Source organism: Euprymna scolopes, chromosome 33, assembly GCF_053919585.1.
Source record: "Euprymna scolopes isolate OS-2025 chromosome 33, ASM5391958v1, whole genome shotgun sequence".
Taxonomy (NCBI): Eukaryota; Metazoa; Mollusca; class Cephalopoda; order Sepiida; family Sepiolidae; genus Euprymna; species Euprymna scolopes.
In genome coordinates, this window is record NC_136514.1 from 65018764 (window position 1) to 65036613 (window position 17850).

Here is a 17850-nt window from a genome sequence, read left to right on the forward strand (position 1 = left end):
AAGAATAAATAAATAAATAAAATAAAAAATAAAATAAATGAAAATAACACGAGAGAGGAGTGAAGTCTTCTCCTACACGATATGAGGGTAGTTCTGATGGCTATTCTATGCTAGGCAAAAACATACCACAATTTCAGGCAATCAACTTACTACCAATAAAAGTAGACCCATCACAACTGGAGGTGGCATTCAAAACACTGCAAAGTTCCATCAAACATACTGTCTAATGTTTAACAACAGCAAGCTTGAATGTGCAACTAAAAAATCAACTGAAATTTAGAACAGTCTTGATGAAACTCATACAAAAATGCGAAGAACTAGTATGGAGATGGAACAGTGTTTCTTTTGTGAAAAGAAGGAACCAACATTAGACCATGCAATTGAATGGGAGGCTCAACGAATGTGCCCGTAATCTCAATGATGGTAGACTACTGGCTCTGTTGATTGGTGGAGACGTGGTGGCCCTAGAACTGAAATACCATTGCTCTTGCTTGACTGCTCTGTATAACAGAGAGTGAGCACACATTGCCCCAAAGAACAAAGAAACACTTTAGTCATTTTATTCTTTTGGTAGTCTCGGAATTCCTGACCTATGTCATTGAGAAAAGATACAGCACTGATGAGCAAGCCACATTCCCACTTGCTAGTTAGTCTATACAAGGAGCGACTTGAGCAGTTTGGGACAGACACACCTGATGTGAAATCGACCAGGCTGGAAGAAAGGCTGCTATCAGAGATACCTGGACTTGCAGCCTACAAGAAAGGTTGAGACGTACTCCTAGCATTTGACAAAGACATTGGCCCAGTGTTGTCAGAAGCATCTTCCTACACTGATGCAATCATCCTTGCCAAAGCTGCTAAGATACTGTGTAGGCACATGGTGCAACACAAGTGTAAGTCTGAAGGAAGTCTGTATGAGAATTCAATGTACGGTTCCTTGCCCTCAGCTTTGCTTTAATTCATCTGTATGATGAAGCATGGGGACATCAAGTCACAGCTCAGGTCTTGAGCAACTATAACTGACCTGGCAAGTGCTCAAATCCTTCAATATAACTGCTTTGCCAAGTACAAAGACGGTGCTACCACACAAAGGTATTCTAGAGATAGAGAGACTCCACTTCCAGTCTACATTGGGATGTCTGTCCACGCTGACCAGAAAAAAACATCTTGTGGCAATGCTGCATGACCATGGTTTTAGTATCCCATATGATTGAGTGCTTGACATATCAGCCCAGCTAGGAGATGCTGCTGTAAGTAGATATGTTAAGGAAGGTGTGGATTGTCCCCTCAAGTTGAGGAAAGGTCTCTTCTGTATTAGTGCGATGGACAATATAGATCACAATCCATCATCTACCACTGCGACATCTTCATTCCATGATACCAGCATCTCAATCTTTCAGCAGACAACATCAGCTGACCAAGGAGAAATCTGACAACCAGTTTCTATCAAGAGCAGCAATGTGAAGAAAGTCTGAGAACTTCCTGACTCCTACACAAATGTTCACCCTGCTTTCTTTGCCAAAAAGAATCTATCTCCTCCCAAGAGCAATGTGACATATACATCTTTGCCAAGTCTCCCCTTAAAAGATGAATATGAATGGTTGCAGAAGGTCAGTTTCACACAGGAAATAGGTTATGAGGTTAAAATCATTTGGTCAACCCACCATGCAGAGGAGAAGCGAAGTCGTGAGTTTGAAGTGAGCATAACTTCAGTGTTGCCCCTTCTACGTGATGAGGTTCATTCCGTTGCTAAGGTGAGACATTATATGGACAAAGTCAAGGATACTATTTCTTACCTCAATCCAAATCAGGTTCCTGTGATAACTGCAGACCAGCCAATTTACGTTCTTGCTAAACAAGTCCAGTGGCACTGGCCTGACCGGTATGGTGAGGACAGGTTTGTGGTAATATTTGGTGGCCTCCACATAGAGATGGCTACATTTAGATCACTTGGGACCTTGTTCCAGAATAGCGAATGAACAGGTGCTCTCATGGAAGCTGGAGTGGCTTCCTCTGGAACTGCAGATTCGTTTCTCTTTGCATTCAGTGTCACAAAAACATGCCATATGCACGAGGTCACAGCATGCTGTCTCTATATGCTCCAAAAGAAAGCATGACTACCACTCTGCAGAAGAAAACAGAGTCCTAGATTTTGACGGCTGGTGTAAGAGCCCTCAGTTTCAGTTCTGGGAGTTTGTTCTGTCAATGGAGTTGGTTGTGTTCTCGTTGGTTAGATCTTTCAGAGAGGATAACTTCAGCTTATACTGTCAAGCACTCTCTGCTCTGATCCCCTTCTTCTTTGCCAACAACAATGTAAACTATGCTTGATGGTTCCCCATCCACATCAGAGACATGATATTTTGGAACAAACTCATCCTGCAGTGTTCAGCGTTCCAGCAAGAGTCCAAAAATTTTCTCACACTGGACACAAAGATCATTGCACATCCCAGTTCTGCAGAGCTTGTCAGAACTCACATTGATAAAGGTCAAGCTCTCTTCAAAGACTTTTTCAATAGTCTTGGTGACAAGGCTTCCTTCTACAAGCCCATCAAAAAGAAAAAAAAAACGAACTTCTCCACCAGTAAGCAGCTATAGCTTCCACTGGCAAGAAGAAACAGGTACTGAAAAGTGACTGCAATCTGTTCTCTTTTTTTTTTTTTTTTTTTTTATTCAATTTTCACCCCAAACAAGGCACAGTGCCACTTTGAAGCAGGGGGCTACTAAATCATTATTGATGGTGCGGCTCTTGTACACTCTCTCTCTCACCAAAGACCTCAAAGACATTTGAGGCATATGCTGTCTTTGATGTAGTGCCAAAGATTCGGAGTTACCCGAAGTATGAGCGAACAGACATTGTTCTTGATGTCTACAAGACTTCAAGCCTCAAGGTTAAAAGCGAGGCAAAAGAAGTCAATGTAGAGTGACAGAAAAAACTAAGCTGCCACCTATCTGGTCCAGTTTTCTGAAAGATAGTGACAATAAGACAGAACTGTTTGACTATCTAGCAGACAAGATTGTATCCAAGTGTCCCAACAATGTTGTAGTTGTGACCAAAGGAAAGAAGGTCTTGTCAAACAACCCATCAACTTTGAAGATCTACAACCTTGCAATCATGAAGAAGCTGACTCCAGGATTTTCACACACGCAGTTCATGCAGCCAAACAGAAGACAAAGTATGTGTTGATCAAGGCATGTGACACAGACATTCTTCTTATAGCAGTTGGTGTCTTTGCAAGTCTTCAGAATGTTGGCTTAGAAATGCTTTAGCTAGAATTCGGCCAGGGACAGTCCATTAGATGGTTCCCAATTCATGACTTGGCGATGAACCTCGGCCAAGAGAAACGAAGCAGCATGCTCTTCTTTCATGTCTTCACTGGTTGTGACGTGGTCTCGGCCTTTCAAGGTAGAGGGAAGACAACTGCATGGCAAACGTGGGCAGTTTGTCCTGAAGTGTTCAGCAAACTGAGTCAGTACCCATATACCATAGAAGATGCTGATCTCAACATTCTTGAGAAATTTGTTGTCACTATGTATGACAAACACAGCAACACTACCAAGTTTGATGAGGCAAGATTGTACTTGTTAGCTTGGAAGCAAAGACCCATGCCCCGAACTAGTGCATCTCTCGTTCAGCATGTTAGATGATCTGCATTCCAAGCTGATTGCACACGGGACAAGTCAACAGAATGTACAATGCAACCTGAAAGTCCTGGCAACTGCGGCTGGCAAAAAGGAGGTGAAGCCTGGGAAGTTCTTTGGTCAACCCTCCCACCCATTGCCAGCAGCTGACAAAATGTTGTTGCACGGGTAAATATCGGAGACCATGCGAATGTTATCGTTACACCTTGAAGTGCACACTAATGCGCAGCTGTAAATGCAAAGAGTAAAACAATGATCCAGGTTAAATTCAAGTCACTTCAGTCTGTTGTAGTATATTGTGCTTCTGTCACAACAATTTGAGAAACCACATCTGTAACTTCACTGAGACAGTGCTAGTTCTATATAATTGTTATCATATCACTATAACGCTTAATGATATGTAAATTTTGATTGCAGAATTTGATTCATCGTGTCAAAAACATATTTTGATATACAGATCATCAAAATGTCATTACTTTGACAAGATTTAGTGTAAATACTGTTTCGTGCTGGCACGAATGGCGGCCATCTTTAAAAATGGTGACCATTTTGTTTTTGAAGTTGGCTAATGTGCTTTTCTGAAAGAGGGAGTTCTGAAGCACCTGTGTGCCAATTTTGGTGCTTGTATCACCAAGTGAAAGATTGTTTCGGCAATCTGCCCCACTAGTATTACTATTTTGTTATCTACAATATCAGAAACATGGAGTGTTAAGCTATCTAATTGAGGATTTTATTTGATCTGATGATGTCAACATGTGTAAACTTCTTTTATTAACTTTGTATCAGTTATTTCTATTTACTAATCAATTATCAAGGCCCAAATGCCCCTCGAGGATAAGGATTAATGAGTTTGTCAGGTGGTGTGACAACACCGTGAGGATAGGTAACAATAGTTGAAACTAGGCAGAATTTGATTATTTAAGAGGATAAAATTGCAAACTAAATCTATATATATAAAAGCGAAAATGTGTGTATGTTTGTTTGTATGTGTGTTTATATGTCTTGCAAAAACTTTCGACACGGGTCACAGATTTTTGCCAGATCAGTATAATTTTAAACTTCCTTCGCCCGACAAATATCGAAAAATTGGCCAAAAACATTAATTTCTTCACCCTGAAATCAGCAGTTTTCTACAGGGGGGGGGGGAGCAAACACCATCTTCTCATGACGAGTTCGGTTCTACGCATGTACAAATGACGTCGGAACCTGATTTAGCTTGAAGATTTAAAAAACGACCTAATTTTGTGGACGTCGTCTTAGCTCAGTGGCTTAGAGCGCGGCCTCATTATCTAAACGTTTTGGGTTTGAATCGTGGTGTGAGATGTCTTCTTTTTTTTTTTTTTTTTTGATTTTTTAAATTTTAATATTGAAGCAGGGTTATTTAAGCCATTTTTCACATGTTTTTCAGATTTTTTAACGTTCGTTTTTCTGTTTTTTTTTTACTTCGCTTATTCTTAGGTTTTCATTAATACCCCCCTCCCACCCCTGACCGACCACACACACCAAAAAACACTCGAGCAACGCCGGGTACCCCCCGCTAGTTTAAAATAAAATTAAAAAAAAAAAAAAAAACAGTGACATAGGATTTAAAATTAGGATCAGGAGTAGACTCATTCATTATTGTTCAATGCTGGGTGTGCTTATTTGCAATTCATCAATATCTGGTGTGTTGGCAATAATGAAAATCTTGTTTTAGAAATATCTTTGTGATAATTAGTCCTTAATCAATATTTATTGAGCTGTATCAAACTGGTCATATCTAAAGTTATAACTACACACTCCATGCAGTCAATACAACTTGATATTTCCTGCAATAATTATTAAGTTATTGAACATTAGAGTAAAAATACTAAAAAAATTAGTATTTGAAAATCAACATCAAAACAATGAACCAAAACAGGAGGCATACATTTTAATATCTCTCCTCACATTGGTAATTTTTTTTTAAAAGTAGTTTAAATGTCTCTGCACTAACACATCAAAGATTAAGCTCCTTTTTGTCTCTTTGATTGGCAGTTTTGGAAGATGCAAAATTATTCTCATACCTCTAGTCTAATATTGGTAAATTGGGGGTTGATCATCGAGTTGCAGTTGTTAGATCCGCTTTGTGCCTCAAATGATCCTTGTGAGTACATTGGAGATTTCAATATCAACTCAGAGGCATGTCTATCAATCCATCATCCATTTGATCCCTTCTACAGCTATGAAAAATGGCTAATAAAGGTGGTCAACAGGAAGTTGTAAAGCATTTACAATGACTTTTTACTGCCTTGCTAGAGGGCTGACCGCAACTAAGCGAAAGTATGATGAGATAACCAGCAAACACATCAAGTTTCAGAAATCAGGAGCTTTCAATTTTTGGAAAATTTATAATAGTATGGTGAATAATGGTCAATTAATTCCCCTGCTATCCAACCATCATGATGTTGTCTGTACAACAAGTGATAAGGTTCAACATCTTGTTCCGTGGTTTGCATTTGGATCTCTTTCAAATTTCCCCATGACAGACTGAAATCACACTAGATGATCTGATCATCATCCTCTTCTCATGTCCAGGATATCATAAAAAACCTATACATGTCCAAAATATGTGAGCCTAGTCTCATCCCTGCTATAGTACTAAAGAAATGTTCAGCTAAGTTGGTCCTTGTCCTCTCCAAACTCTACAACAAATGCCTTGCTGAATCTTGTTTCTCTGATAGCTATAAAATTATCTCTGTGGTGCCAGTATTCAACAATTCTGGTGAAATAATCGATCTGTAAAATTATCGACTGATCAGTCCTCTACTATTTGCTAAAATCTTGGAAGCATCAATAAATCCACCTAGTTAGTGCCAAACTTTTTTCAGACCATACGTATGGATTTAGGTAAGTCCGTTCTACTGCAGATATCTTAATGGTCATCTTTGAACACATAATACACTGAACAAGGCAGATGAAGCTAAGGTGTCAATCTTTGATTTTTGAAAAGCCTTTGACAAGGTCTAGTATGACGGTCTCCTCATAAAGATTTATTTGTATAATATTTCTGAATTTAATGTAATGAGATCTTTCCAAGCCAAAAGAAAGGTCAGGTAGTCCCTGATGACTATACATCCAAACAACATGACATTAATACGAGGGTTGGATCCTTGGGCTTTATTATTCTTGCTTTTCATAACAACCTCTATAAAAGAGGAAGTGTGTGTGTGTGTGTGTGTGTGTGTGTGTGTGTGTGTGTGTGTGTGTGTCTGTGTACATTTCTCTACACAATAACTGTTAATTTTCAGTCTACAGACTCAAAATTTAATATACAGGGTTTTGAGATGTGGGAAAATCTTTGCAATCGGTTTTGCAGCCAGATATTTGGCTGTTAAGGGGTCAAAGTACAACGATTTCACCTTTGAAAACTCTACCAAACTCCTCCGTCAATTTTGGGTCTAAACACTTGAAATTTTAGATATAGGTTCCTTGGACATGGACCTAACTTAATAACTTGATTTGAGCCCAAAACAATAAATGTTAAGGGTTCATAATATGGGTCAAAGTTTAAAAAAAATGAACTCTGCGGTCTCTACCAAATTACTCAAACAATTTCTGGTCTGAACATTTGAAATTTTACATAAAGGGTATTCAGAGATAGGGAAAGCTTTTTAATCAGTTTGGGTCAAAAATTTGAGCTACCAATATATAAATATATGTATGTATGTTTGCATGTCTGCCTAAAAATTTCGATAGAGGCGACGGATTTTCACAAGATCAGTATCGTTTTTAAGCTTGACCTTTCAGACGACAAATATAAAAAAATTGGCTAAAAACATTAATCTCTTCACCTTCAACTGGGCACTTTTCTACAGCGAGGAGTCGCTTTTTTTGCCGATATTGTCGAAAGTCAACCCCTCTTTTCGATTGTCTAGCCTTAATTTAAACCTACATCACTTCCGGTTTGGCGGTGGTCGTAACAGCAAAGACATCACGTTTTTTTCTCATTCTTTTCCTCCTTCGTGATACGGGTTTGAGCTTGCCTTCCTACTAGCACTTTTTTTTTTTTTTTTTGCTCAACATACACTTCCAAACACCTGGGCAACGCCAAGCTGAAATGCTAGTTCCTAAAAAGTTAGAATAGCTTTGAAATTTAGGTTGAATTTATATATGACACTGATCCTTCATTTTAAATTCTAAAATATTCTTTTCATTAATTTTTTCAGCATGTTCACAGATAATCACTTCAAAAAGTAGAATCTCATATTTTTATGGAGGGGATAATTTAGCTGAGGATATTAATCTATAAATTTGCCATTATTATTAGTATTATTATTATTATCTTTATCTTTTTTCCATTTACAGTAAAACAAATCAATCTACTACATATCTGTTGTATTTATAATTAGGATAAAACCACGAACATTGAGAGAAGGTATAGATTAATTAACAAAGCCCTTTTCCCTTCTTATGTTAAGAATATTTTTCTAAATAGTAACATTAATGGGAGAAGGCTTTGTTAACTACTTTGTTTTTACTCTGTCTTCTTATTTTGCACATCCATCATTGACTATTTTTAATTGTTTACAAAAAAATTCAAATAACATTTGTTCAACTAACAACAAAATGCATATTGGCTTTCTTTTAAAAGAGAAATAAATCTTTGCCTCACAATTTTCAATTAATTATGAGGAAACATTGGAGAAAAAATATTTAGAAAAACCTACTTGTATAATATACACCCTTTCCACTGTTAGTATATTTTTTATGTTTGCAAAAATATATACAGACATTACGCATAAGTTTTATAGTAATTTGAAAAGGTTAAAATGAAAACAAATCCATAATTAAACCTTGAGAAATTTAAAAAGAATTAGAATCAGTAATTATATCCAAATCAGGAAAATTTTTTGAATCACCTCCATCACTAGTTCAGCATGTATAAAACAATGTTTCTCCACCAACATCTCAACCTGAAGCCTTTGCTGTGCCTTGTTGTGATGTCTTCAATGGTTTGGCATGTAACTTAATTTGTAATCCTCCCTACTTCTCTGCCTGAGTGATGCAAGTATATTGACAGGTAGTTGAATTATTGTACGATAAGTATAAGGAAGGACTTGGCCGAGTTCTCAGATCAACAGGTGGTCAACTTTTGACAGTGGAATCATTATTTGCTAACCATTTTCTACAATTTTTCTTGGGACCACCATGCATGGATTACCATGGTTTGGGATGTGGTGCAACACAATTTTTATTGGTGCGTTTGTTTTGATTATTTATGCAAATATATATTTTTGTATTTAATTTTTATATAAATAAATAAAATATTAAATAAAAAGTTTAATATAGATAAAGAAGAAAAATTTAAAAATGTATATTCCTTACATAGAAATAATAGATAGAATATACTATTCGTTGATTTAATTAATTGGATATTGTACATTTAGGTTTTAAAATTTAATAAATGTAATTTTTGGTATTTAATTATTTATTTAGATTTGAATAGAAAAAGCATTTATTTTACTAGCAAAAATATGTGACTAGATGGAGCATATATTTTAAAATAATGATTCAATCCTTTAAATAATTTTTAAAAGTGATAAAAACATCAAAATGACAAACAAGTACAAAAGGTCTGTAACATGTAAAAACACAATAAAAAAAAGAAAAAGCATAAAAGTGACCTACCATACAATGCCCTGAGCTCCTGAACCTATTGGCTTTAGGTTCTGGTATCGCTTGAGAATTGTAAATGTAGAATCACCAACTTCAACAGTATAAAATTGATTTGAGTGTTTACTCATAATGAACTTGTTGTTATTGGATACTTTAGGTGAACCTACAATCCCATTGGTAAAGGGTTGTTTGGAAGTTTCTTTGTCGGGTAAATGTTTCCTGTGATATTTCTGAGATGCCAAGGACATGCACAAACTGAAAAAGAAGAAAAAGAAATTGTTAGGAAAAGAAAAATGGAAACGATTTCCAATTAGTTTACATTATAATCAGAGTCATGTGATAAAGCAGTAAAGCAACCCAATTTCCTTTATCATGAAACTAGCCAGGGGTACCCGGCGTTGCCCGGGTGTTTGGAAGTGTGTGTGGTTTTGGGTAAATAAAAAGAAAAATCGTTGGTTGTTAAAAAAAAAAAAAAAAACAAAGCCTTGACGCACAGTTGGAAAATAGTAAAGTGTGAAAAAAACAGGTGCCCATTTTTGACGAGTTATTGACGTGAACTTTGAGTGCGGGACAGTGTTTTATTTAACGCGAGTCTGTTTTTTTATACGAAAAAGCTTAATGCACATGCGGCGATGGTACGCGATAGCTATTCAGCAGTTAACATTTTCTGCGGGACAGTTTTTAATGAGGTCAATAAACGGTTTGTTTGTTTTTAACTAATTTTGGAAAAAAACAGCTCCCTGTTTATTAGGGGGAATGTCTTGTCTCGAAATGAAAGCAACCGTCTAATATGATGAAGCCGACATTGACCAAACGTTACATAGCTTTCTAGAGACCACTAGCTGTGGGCCAGTATTTCGAATCGAGTTTCGCTTTCTTTTTATACCGAAAAACGAATGCAACACGTGCAGATCCGAAAATGTTGAATAATTAACATTTCAAAATCGGGCAAATTAAATAGAGAGGCGAACACCGTTGTTAAGTCATAGATATTATCATTTAGACGTGATATAAAAAGTTTTAAAAATGAGTGACGGCCTCGAGAATCCGCTGGAAAAAAGCCTTTTGAAGACATACACAAAAAGCGAACACACATACACACACACATTTTCGCTTTTATATATATATATAGATGTAAAATGGAATCTGTATTTTATGCAAATTACCATTTTATTTTTATTCAATTCTTTCAAAACGTAATAAATTACTGCCTCTGTGATTCAGTTATTTCAAAACAGAAATTGAAAAAATGATTAGTATTGTTTGAAAGGTATTTATTTTTTCATACACTTTAACACGTATCAAGTATCATCAACAAAGGAAGAAATCCTGCAACGCTTTTGGAAATGAATTTGCAACACTTTAATCAAACCCACAAGAAAAAGGAAAGAAACACATTGTGATATGGAGCTAGATTTATAGAGGATTGAACATATATGGAGAAAGTTATTTGGAGAAATTCATACTAGAACAATAATTTACTGCCTATACCGAAAGTTTGATGGTGGTGGTAGGGATGATGATAGTTCTTTACAATGTAACAATACTCGATCCATCATTAGATTTACAATTGAAATATTAGTGAACATGGCTACGTTTAGAAAGAGACGATTTTAACTGACCTCCATTTCATTTAAAACTCTATTTCTATATGAAATAATTGACCATTTTTCCAATATTTACGTCTGAGGCATTGCTTTTTCAGAAGGTACGAGTTTCGACCCGGCCGGATATGGATAACAAAAGTCCTTAGTAGACATACAAACACACACACACACAGGTCTCCTTTATATAATAGACTAGTGGAATACCCGGCATTGTCCGGGTGTGGAGAGGTGGTGTATTAAGGATATTGAGCAAGGGTGAGGCATAAAAAAAAGAGCATGGAAAAAATAAAAGAAGACATAAAAACAGGAAAATAAAGAAGAAAGGGACGAAAAAAAATCACCCTGTTTAAATGTTAAAACTTTCAACAAAAAATTTTTTGATTTTGTTGAATTTCTTTCTCAAGAATGCACAATGCCTTGTCATGCCAGAGATGCTCTGGCATGACAAGGCATTGTGCATTCTTGCACACTGTTATTCAATTTAATGGGAGAACAACCATTTGCCGATGTCCATGTAGTCCATTCTTTATTAATGCGATCATAAGTCACGCTTAAGTTCGGCTTGTTGATAGAGATGGCAGCACATTTGTTTGAGCCTCCAAAACGTGCTTCACCTGATTCCGTGAAATGAACTCCACCGAGTTTTCTGATGGCATCAATTCCCAGCAGTAGACCCAACAACTGTTTATTCATGACCAAGGTCTCAATGTTGACAGCAGGAACTCGGCCAACCTCTACTTTACTTTGCCATATCCTTGGCAATTCAATGTCCTTCCGTCAGCTGTCAGTACTCCTGCTGACTTCCGCTTCAAAAAGCGGCACACAGCTTTATTCACTAAAGTCTGTGAACACCCGGAATCAATTAATGCCGTACACTCTTGCCCATCTACACGTGCTTTCATGGAGGGAAGAGTCTCAGGGAGGAGACTAATGCTGCTGCCTCCTCCCTTTCGGCATTTCCCTGACACTGTGATGATATATGTCCAAGGCCACTGCATCTGAAGCAACGTATCTCATGACGGACTTTGCACGCCCGACTGTTCAACCCCTTTTGGCGATTCTGTAAGCAGTCCTTCACCAAGTGGTTGGGACCACCACACCTATAGCAAACAAATTTTTCATTGTCACAGTGCATATTTGATTTTGTAGGTGATTGTCTGGTAGACGTAGCAGCAGCCAATTCTGCGGGGCCATTGTGATCAATCATGATAGCTCTTGTTCGGGTCAACAGTTGTTTCGCACTCATTCATTCCATCCTGGATGAGGCACGTAATACGTGTTTAACATATTGCAGTAGTCCAGATACGAATGCACACGTTAGCCAACATTCGGACAACGGTCCTCCAACCAACCGGGCCAGACGTCACAGCTCAGGAAAAAACTTGTCCACTGTCTCGTTAAGACAAAGTTGTTGAGTGACAAACTGGTCATATACATTAAATGTACCAGTAGCATACGCGGTTATAAGGGCTTGCTTGAACTGTTTTGCATCTGCTTTCTGCTCCATACTGTATATGGCCAGAGCTCCACCTCGCAATCTCAATGGCAGGACGCGCTCAACATTTTTCATGGTGTAAATGTATCTAAAATGGCATTCTAAATTTACAAAGATAGTGGCTAATAGTCTAGACATAATAAATTTGTATGTGGCATCTGTTGTTGCAAAACTATGGTACTTTGGTCCTGAAGGGAATTTCTACAATCAAAATATTATATAGGAGATGAAAAATAAGAAATAAAAGTTACATATAACTGTATTATATGATCAAATCAATAAGGAAAGAATAAGAGAGAAAAAAACTTTGTAGGCTATAACTAAATACTTCTTATCAAAAGAGGAGAAGGTTTAGAATTATACAAAATATATAATATGAATAAAAGCTGGCTTAAAAACATTTAGATTGGAAATGAAGGAATAATATATTCAGATACACAGTTCGTCCCTTGTTGTCGATTGTGACCATGAACATCACTGATGATGCTGTGACTTGCACATGAATTTTTTTTTGTGGTAAGAGTTGTGCAATTTCCAACTACACTTCTCCTGTGTTAGCACTGTTTTATTCCAGTGCAAGTAGAAATTCAGAACGGTTGGAAACAATGCCAAGATAAGCGGAGAGCACACACAGCGCCTGCTATTTCAAAATGGTCACCATCTGATACTTTACTTCAGTGAGCTGAGCACAAGTTTGTCAACGTGATATCAAGATATAATCAATACAAGAATAACAAACATTAAGATATGTTGAATACAAGAATAACAAACATCAAGATATGATGAATACAAGAATAAAAAACATCAAGATATGTTGAATACAAGAATAACAAACATCAAGATATGATGAATACAAGAATAACAAACATTAAGATATGTTGAATACAAGAATAACAAACATCAAGATATGATGAATACAAGAATAACAAACATCAAGATATGTTGAATACAAGAATAACAAACATCAAGATATGATGAATACAAGAATAACAAACATTAAGATATGTTGAATACAAGAATAACAAACATTAAGATATGTTGAATACAAGAATAACAAACATCAAGATATGATGAATACAAGAATAACAAACATTAAGATATGTTGAATACAAGAATAACAAACATTAAGATATGTTGAATACAAGAATAACAAACATCAAGATATGATGAATACAAGAATAAAAAACATCAAGATATGTTGAATACAAGAATAACAAACATCAAGATATGATGAATACAAGAATAACAAACATTAAGATATGTTGAATACAAGAATAACAAACATCAAGATATGATGAATACAAGAATAACAAACATCAAGATATGAATACAAGAATAACAAACATCAAGATATGATGAATACAAGAATAACAAACATCCAGATATGATGAATACAAGAATAACAAACATCAAGATATGTTGAATACAAGAATAACATTAAGATATGTTGAATACAAGAATAACAAACATTAAGATATGTTGAATACAAGAATAACAAACATCAAGATATGATGAATACAAGAATAACAAACATCAAGATATGTTGAATACAAGAATAACAAACATCAAGATATGATGAATACAAGAATAACAAACATTAAGATATGTTGAATACAAGAATAACAAACATCAAGATATGATGAATACAAGAATAACAAACATCAAGATATGAATACAAGAATAACAAACATCAAGATATGATGAATACAAGAATAACAAACATTAAGATATGTTGAATACAAGAATAACAAACATCAAGATATGATGAATACAAGAATAACAAACATCAAGATATGAATACAAGAATAACAAACATCAAGATATGATGAATACAAGAATAACAAACATCCAGATATGATGAATACAAGAATAACAAACATCAAGATATGTTGAATATAAGAATAACAAACATTAAGATATAGCTAGAGAGAAGGAATATAACATATGTGAAAAGAGAAAAAGTTTAACAATAAAAAATATAAATTCTCTCAGCTTTTCACAATGTCCCTTTACTTACATCTTTCTTTTGCTTCAATTTTTGTCTCAATGTGCCTATCTAACCTGATTTGAGGGAAACTTTGCCAGCTCCTATTGGTCCTCCTATTTGGGAGTTCTTGTCGGGACTTTACTCTCAACTCACATTAACTTTCAGTATTTCACAAGGATTTCAACAAGATCTCATTCAAATCTACAGGAATTTAACTTTGAACCCATTTTAACTTTTTGATTTTTAAACAGTCGCCATTTTATTTTTCTCCAGAGCCCTATTCTAAGAACTTTCTTAGACTTTTATAAAAGTTTGAATATTTTAAGGAATTTATTGTGGATTTCTGAAGTTTGGATTTTCCATTCTTCATTTTTTACCTTTTAAATTTCCTTTTACTCCTTATTATATGCATTTTCGTATCCTGTATTTGCCTTTTTTTTTTTACTCCCATTCATGCTTTCTTTACTTTTCTTTCCTTCTTTGCTCCCCTTTCTTATATTATCTATTCTTCTTTAATGATGCCAATTATTTCTTAGTGATCCCTATTTTCTTTTTACTATTACTTATATACTACCATTCCTTTTTTTATATACTTTTCCTTTCTTTTTATATTTATTATTTTTCTTTTTACTTTTTCATTGTTAAAAATTTTCTCTTTCATTTTCATGTATGCTTAATTCGTTCTTTCTAGTTATATCTTAATGCTTGTTATTCTTGTACTTAATATATCTTAAGATTTCCTTCATTTTCAATATATGTGGTTTTAAGTCAGCTTTTATTTATATTGTATATTTTATATAATTCTAATCCTTCTCTTCTGATTAGAAGCATTTAGCTTTGAAATGGCCTAAACGGGGTTTCTCTCTTCTTCTTTATTGGTTTGATGATATAACACAGTTATATGTAACTTTTATTCCGCAATTTTTTAATTTAATGATAAGTTTCTGAAGTTGCCCAAAAGTATTGTTACCTTGGTAATAACATTAAGGCACAGGTGCTAATGTGATCGGTAGAATTAGGAGTGAATGGAGTAACTTCAGGAATTTCTACCATTACTAACCAGCAGAGTGTTACCGTTTTCAGTCAAGGAAGGAATCTGTTGAGCACGTGTACAAAGTGTGGTGATGTATGAAAATAAAATCTAGCCAATGAGGGTTGAGGACATGCGTTGCATGAAGAGAAATGATATAAGAAAGATAAGATGGATGTGTAATATGAGGCTTAAAAGAAATATTAAATTTGGACAATATAGGAAACTTTTATAATATGGCCATATTGAACAAATGAATGACAATTCTTGAGTTTTGGAGAAAGGTTAAGGCAACAGGTCCAGTTGATAGGAGAAGACTAAAGAAAAGATGGGAGGAACTGATAAAAACGAATTTGAGAAAAAGAAGGATAAATAAAGATTTGGTGAGAGATAGGTTAGCTTGTAGGTACGGGCAATTCTAATGCCTGCTTCGGTATGGGACCTGGTTTTGAACGCCGCTTAATCATAATATTTTTTAAATTTTCGGTTACCTTTTAATTATGTTTAAAAGATTACAGCTTAAAGTTAATTTCTCAAAGAAAAAAATAGTGTGTGAAATAAAAATACATGGAATAATTTTATCTCAAATCTGAAAAACCGTACATTTCACGTAAAAATTCATCATGACAAATATCGTGTTTACATTTTTTCTGGCAAGAAAAATACAAGTTTTCTGGAATTATTTCCAAGTGAAGTATTAAGTTAAAGTCTTAAAATAATGAATTAATAAAATAAATGTACTTAACTTTTGCTAAAAAGGGTAATAATTTTCCAAAAATATGACCATGATAGCAACAAAATTAGTTTTGTGTCAAAAAAAAAAGTCATTGCGGAAAATTCAAAAAAATACGGAAGCACATTAATGACATAATTTCATTATTTTATAACAATGTTCCGGCTTATCGAGAATTGGAAGGTCGATTTAATTGACTCAATTAAATTCAGTGAATTTAATTCACTAAGTTACAAGGACAATTTATTCATTATAAAAGTTCAAACAATAATTAATAGAATTTAAACTTTCATAAATGTTATTTAAATTCATTAATTATGCTGACAATTTATTCATTGAAAAAAAAAAAAAAAGTTAACACTATCATTTATTAATATCTATACAGAATTGAAAGTGAAAAGGAAACAATTTATAATTATTGAAAAAATTAACACTTAAAAGAAATACAAACTTACGTCTTAATTAATTGGAATGTTAACGTAAAATTTAAAGTCGACTTTACAGAATTTGAAACGTATCTGAAAATGACATCGGGTAGTTGGAAGGAAAAGGTAGGAGGCAGAGGTGGAGGGGGCAAAACGGACAGATTTACTTTTCTTTTCAAAAATGGCCATCCGTAGTTACCGACATGGAACGTTTGTATAAATTTTTCCATTTTTAATTTAATTATTTTTGTACGTTCCTGTTTTTAAATTAATTTTTTTTTAATTATTGTTTAATATTATATAAAAAAATATGTTATGCTGAAAGTTTCACATTCTTGCAAGCAAGAAAATTATTAAAAGCTTGCATATAAAAATTATGCGAAATCTGTAATTTAAAAAAATGTAGAAATATTTTTTGCAATTATAATTTTTTTTTTTTGTGAAAATATTAAATAAACAATGCTTACTTCAATGGTAATATTGGTAATTCGAGAAATTCATTTTTTTTTTAGTTATATCGAATTCATTAATACAGACTTTAGGGGCTTTTTCGTAATGTTCCTGCAAAAATTATTTTATTTTATTTTTATTGTTACAAATTATTTTATTTTGTTTTTATTGTTACAAATTACGATGCTTTATTTATATAAAAAAAAGCAAAAATAAATTCTTGCATTTTTTATTTACTACTAAAAACCATAACTTTAGTAAAGGTATTTTTTGTTTAAACAAAATAATACATTGCTACTGAAATTTAAATTAAAATAATTAGTTCATTATATTCCGTGATCATTATTTGATAAATACTGAACATTTTATTAAAATTGGTTAATTTCCTGATTTTTGGTGAATTTTTAAGTAAAGGGAGGGGTCAAAATGTTTATACATTTTGAGCGTCAGCATTCATTTTGCCTATTAGCTTGGAAGTCAATTTCTTAAAACTGTCTCAAACATACTAGCATGTAAAACTGACATTAAACATGATGATGATGATGATGAATAAACAAATTTAATTTATTTACAATGTTCTGGTGAAGTGGTGAATTTGTACATCTTCACTTTTATTGTTATGATATGACTAATTCAAATTCTGTTCACAAAGCCAGTACATATAATCATCCATGCAAAAAGCATTAAATCTATGGTGAAGAGGTGGGTGGAAAGTTTAGAAAATTGTCCCCCCACCCCCAAATTCCACAATTTACACTAAAGTTAATCTCATTGATTACAAACTTAACTTTCAGATTAAAAAAAAATTTGAATAAATATTTTTTTATGACTTTTATCGTCAGGGATC

General features: G+C 34.2%; 1 protein-coding gene across 6 annotated transcripts in view; it reads right to left on the reverse strand.

Moving 5' to 3' along the window:
• LOC145258276 (stress-activated protein kinase JNK-like) overlaps positions 1–17850 on the reverse strand; it is a 432258-nt gene that overhangs the window by 248230 nt on the left and 166178 nt on the right. For all 6 annotated transcript variants that reach the window (XR_013864086.1, XR_013864087.1, XR_013864085.1 and 3 more), the window contains one exon: positions 9289–9531. Coding sequence is in view for 3 of the 6 variants with exons in the window: in XM_080116277.1 (XP_079972403.1) it covers positions 9289–9531 (243 nt within the window). In the remaining 3 variants the exon portion in view is untranslated. The remainder of the gene's footprint in view (positions 1–9288; positions 9532–17850) is intronic.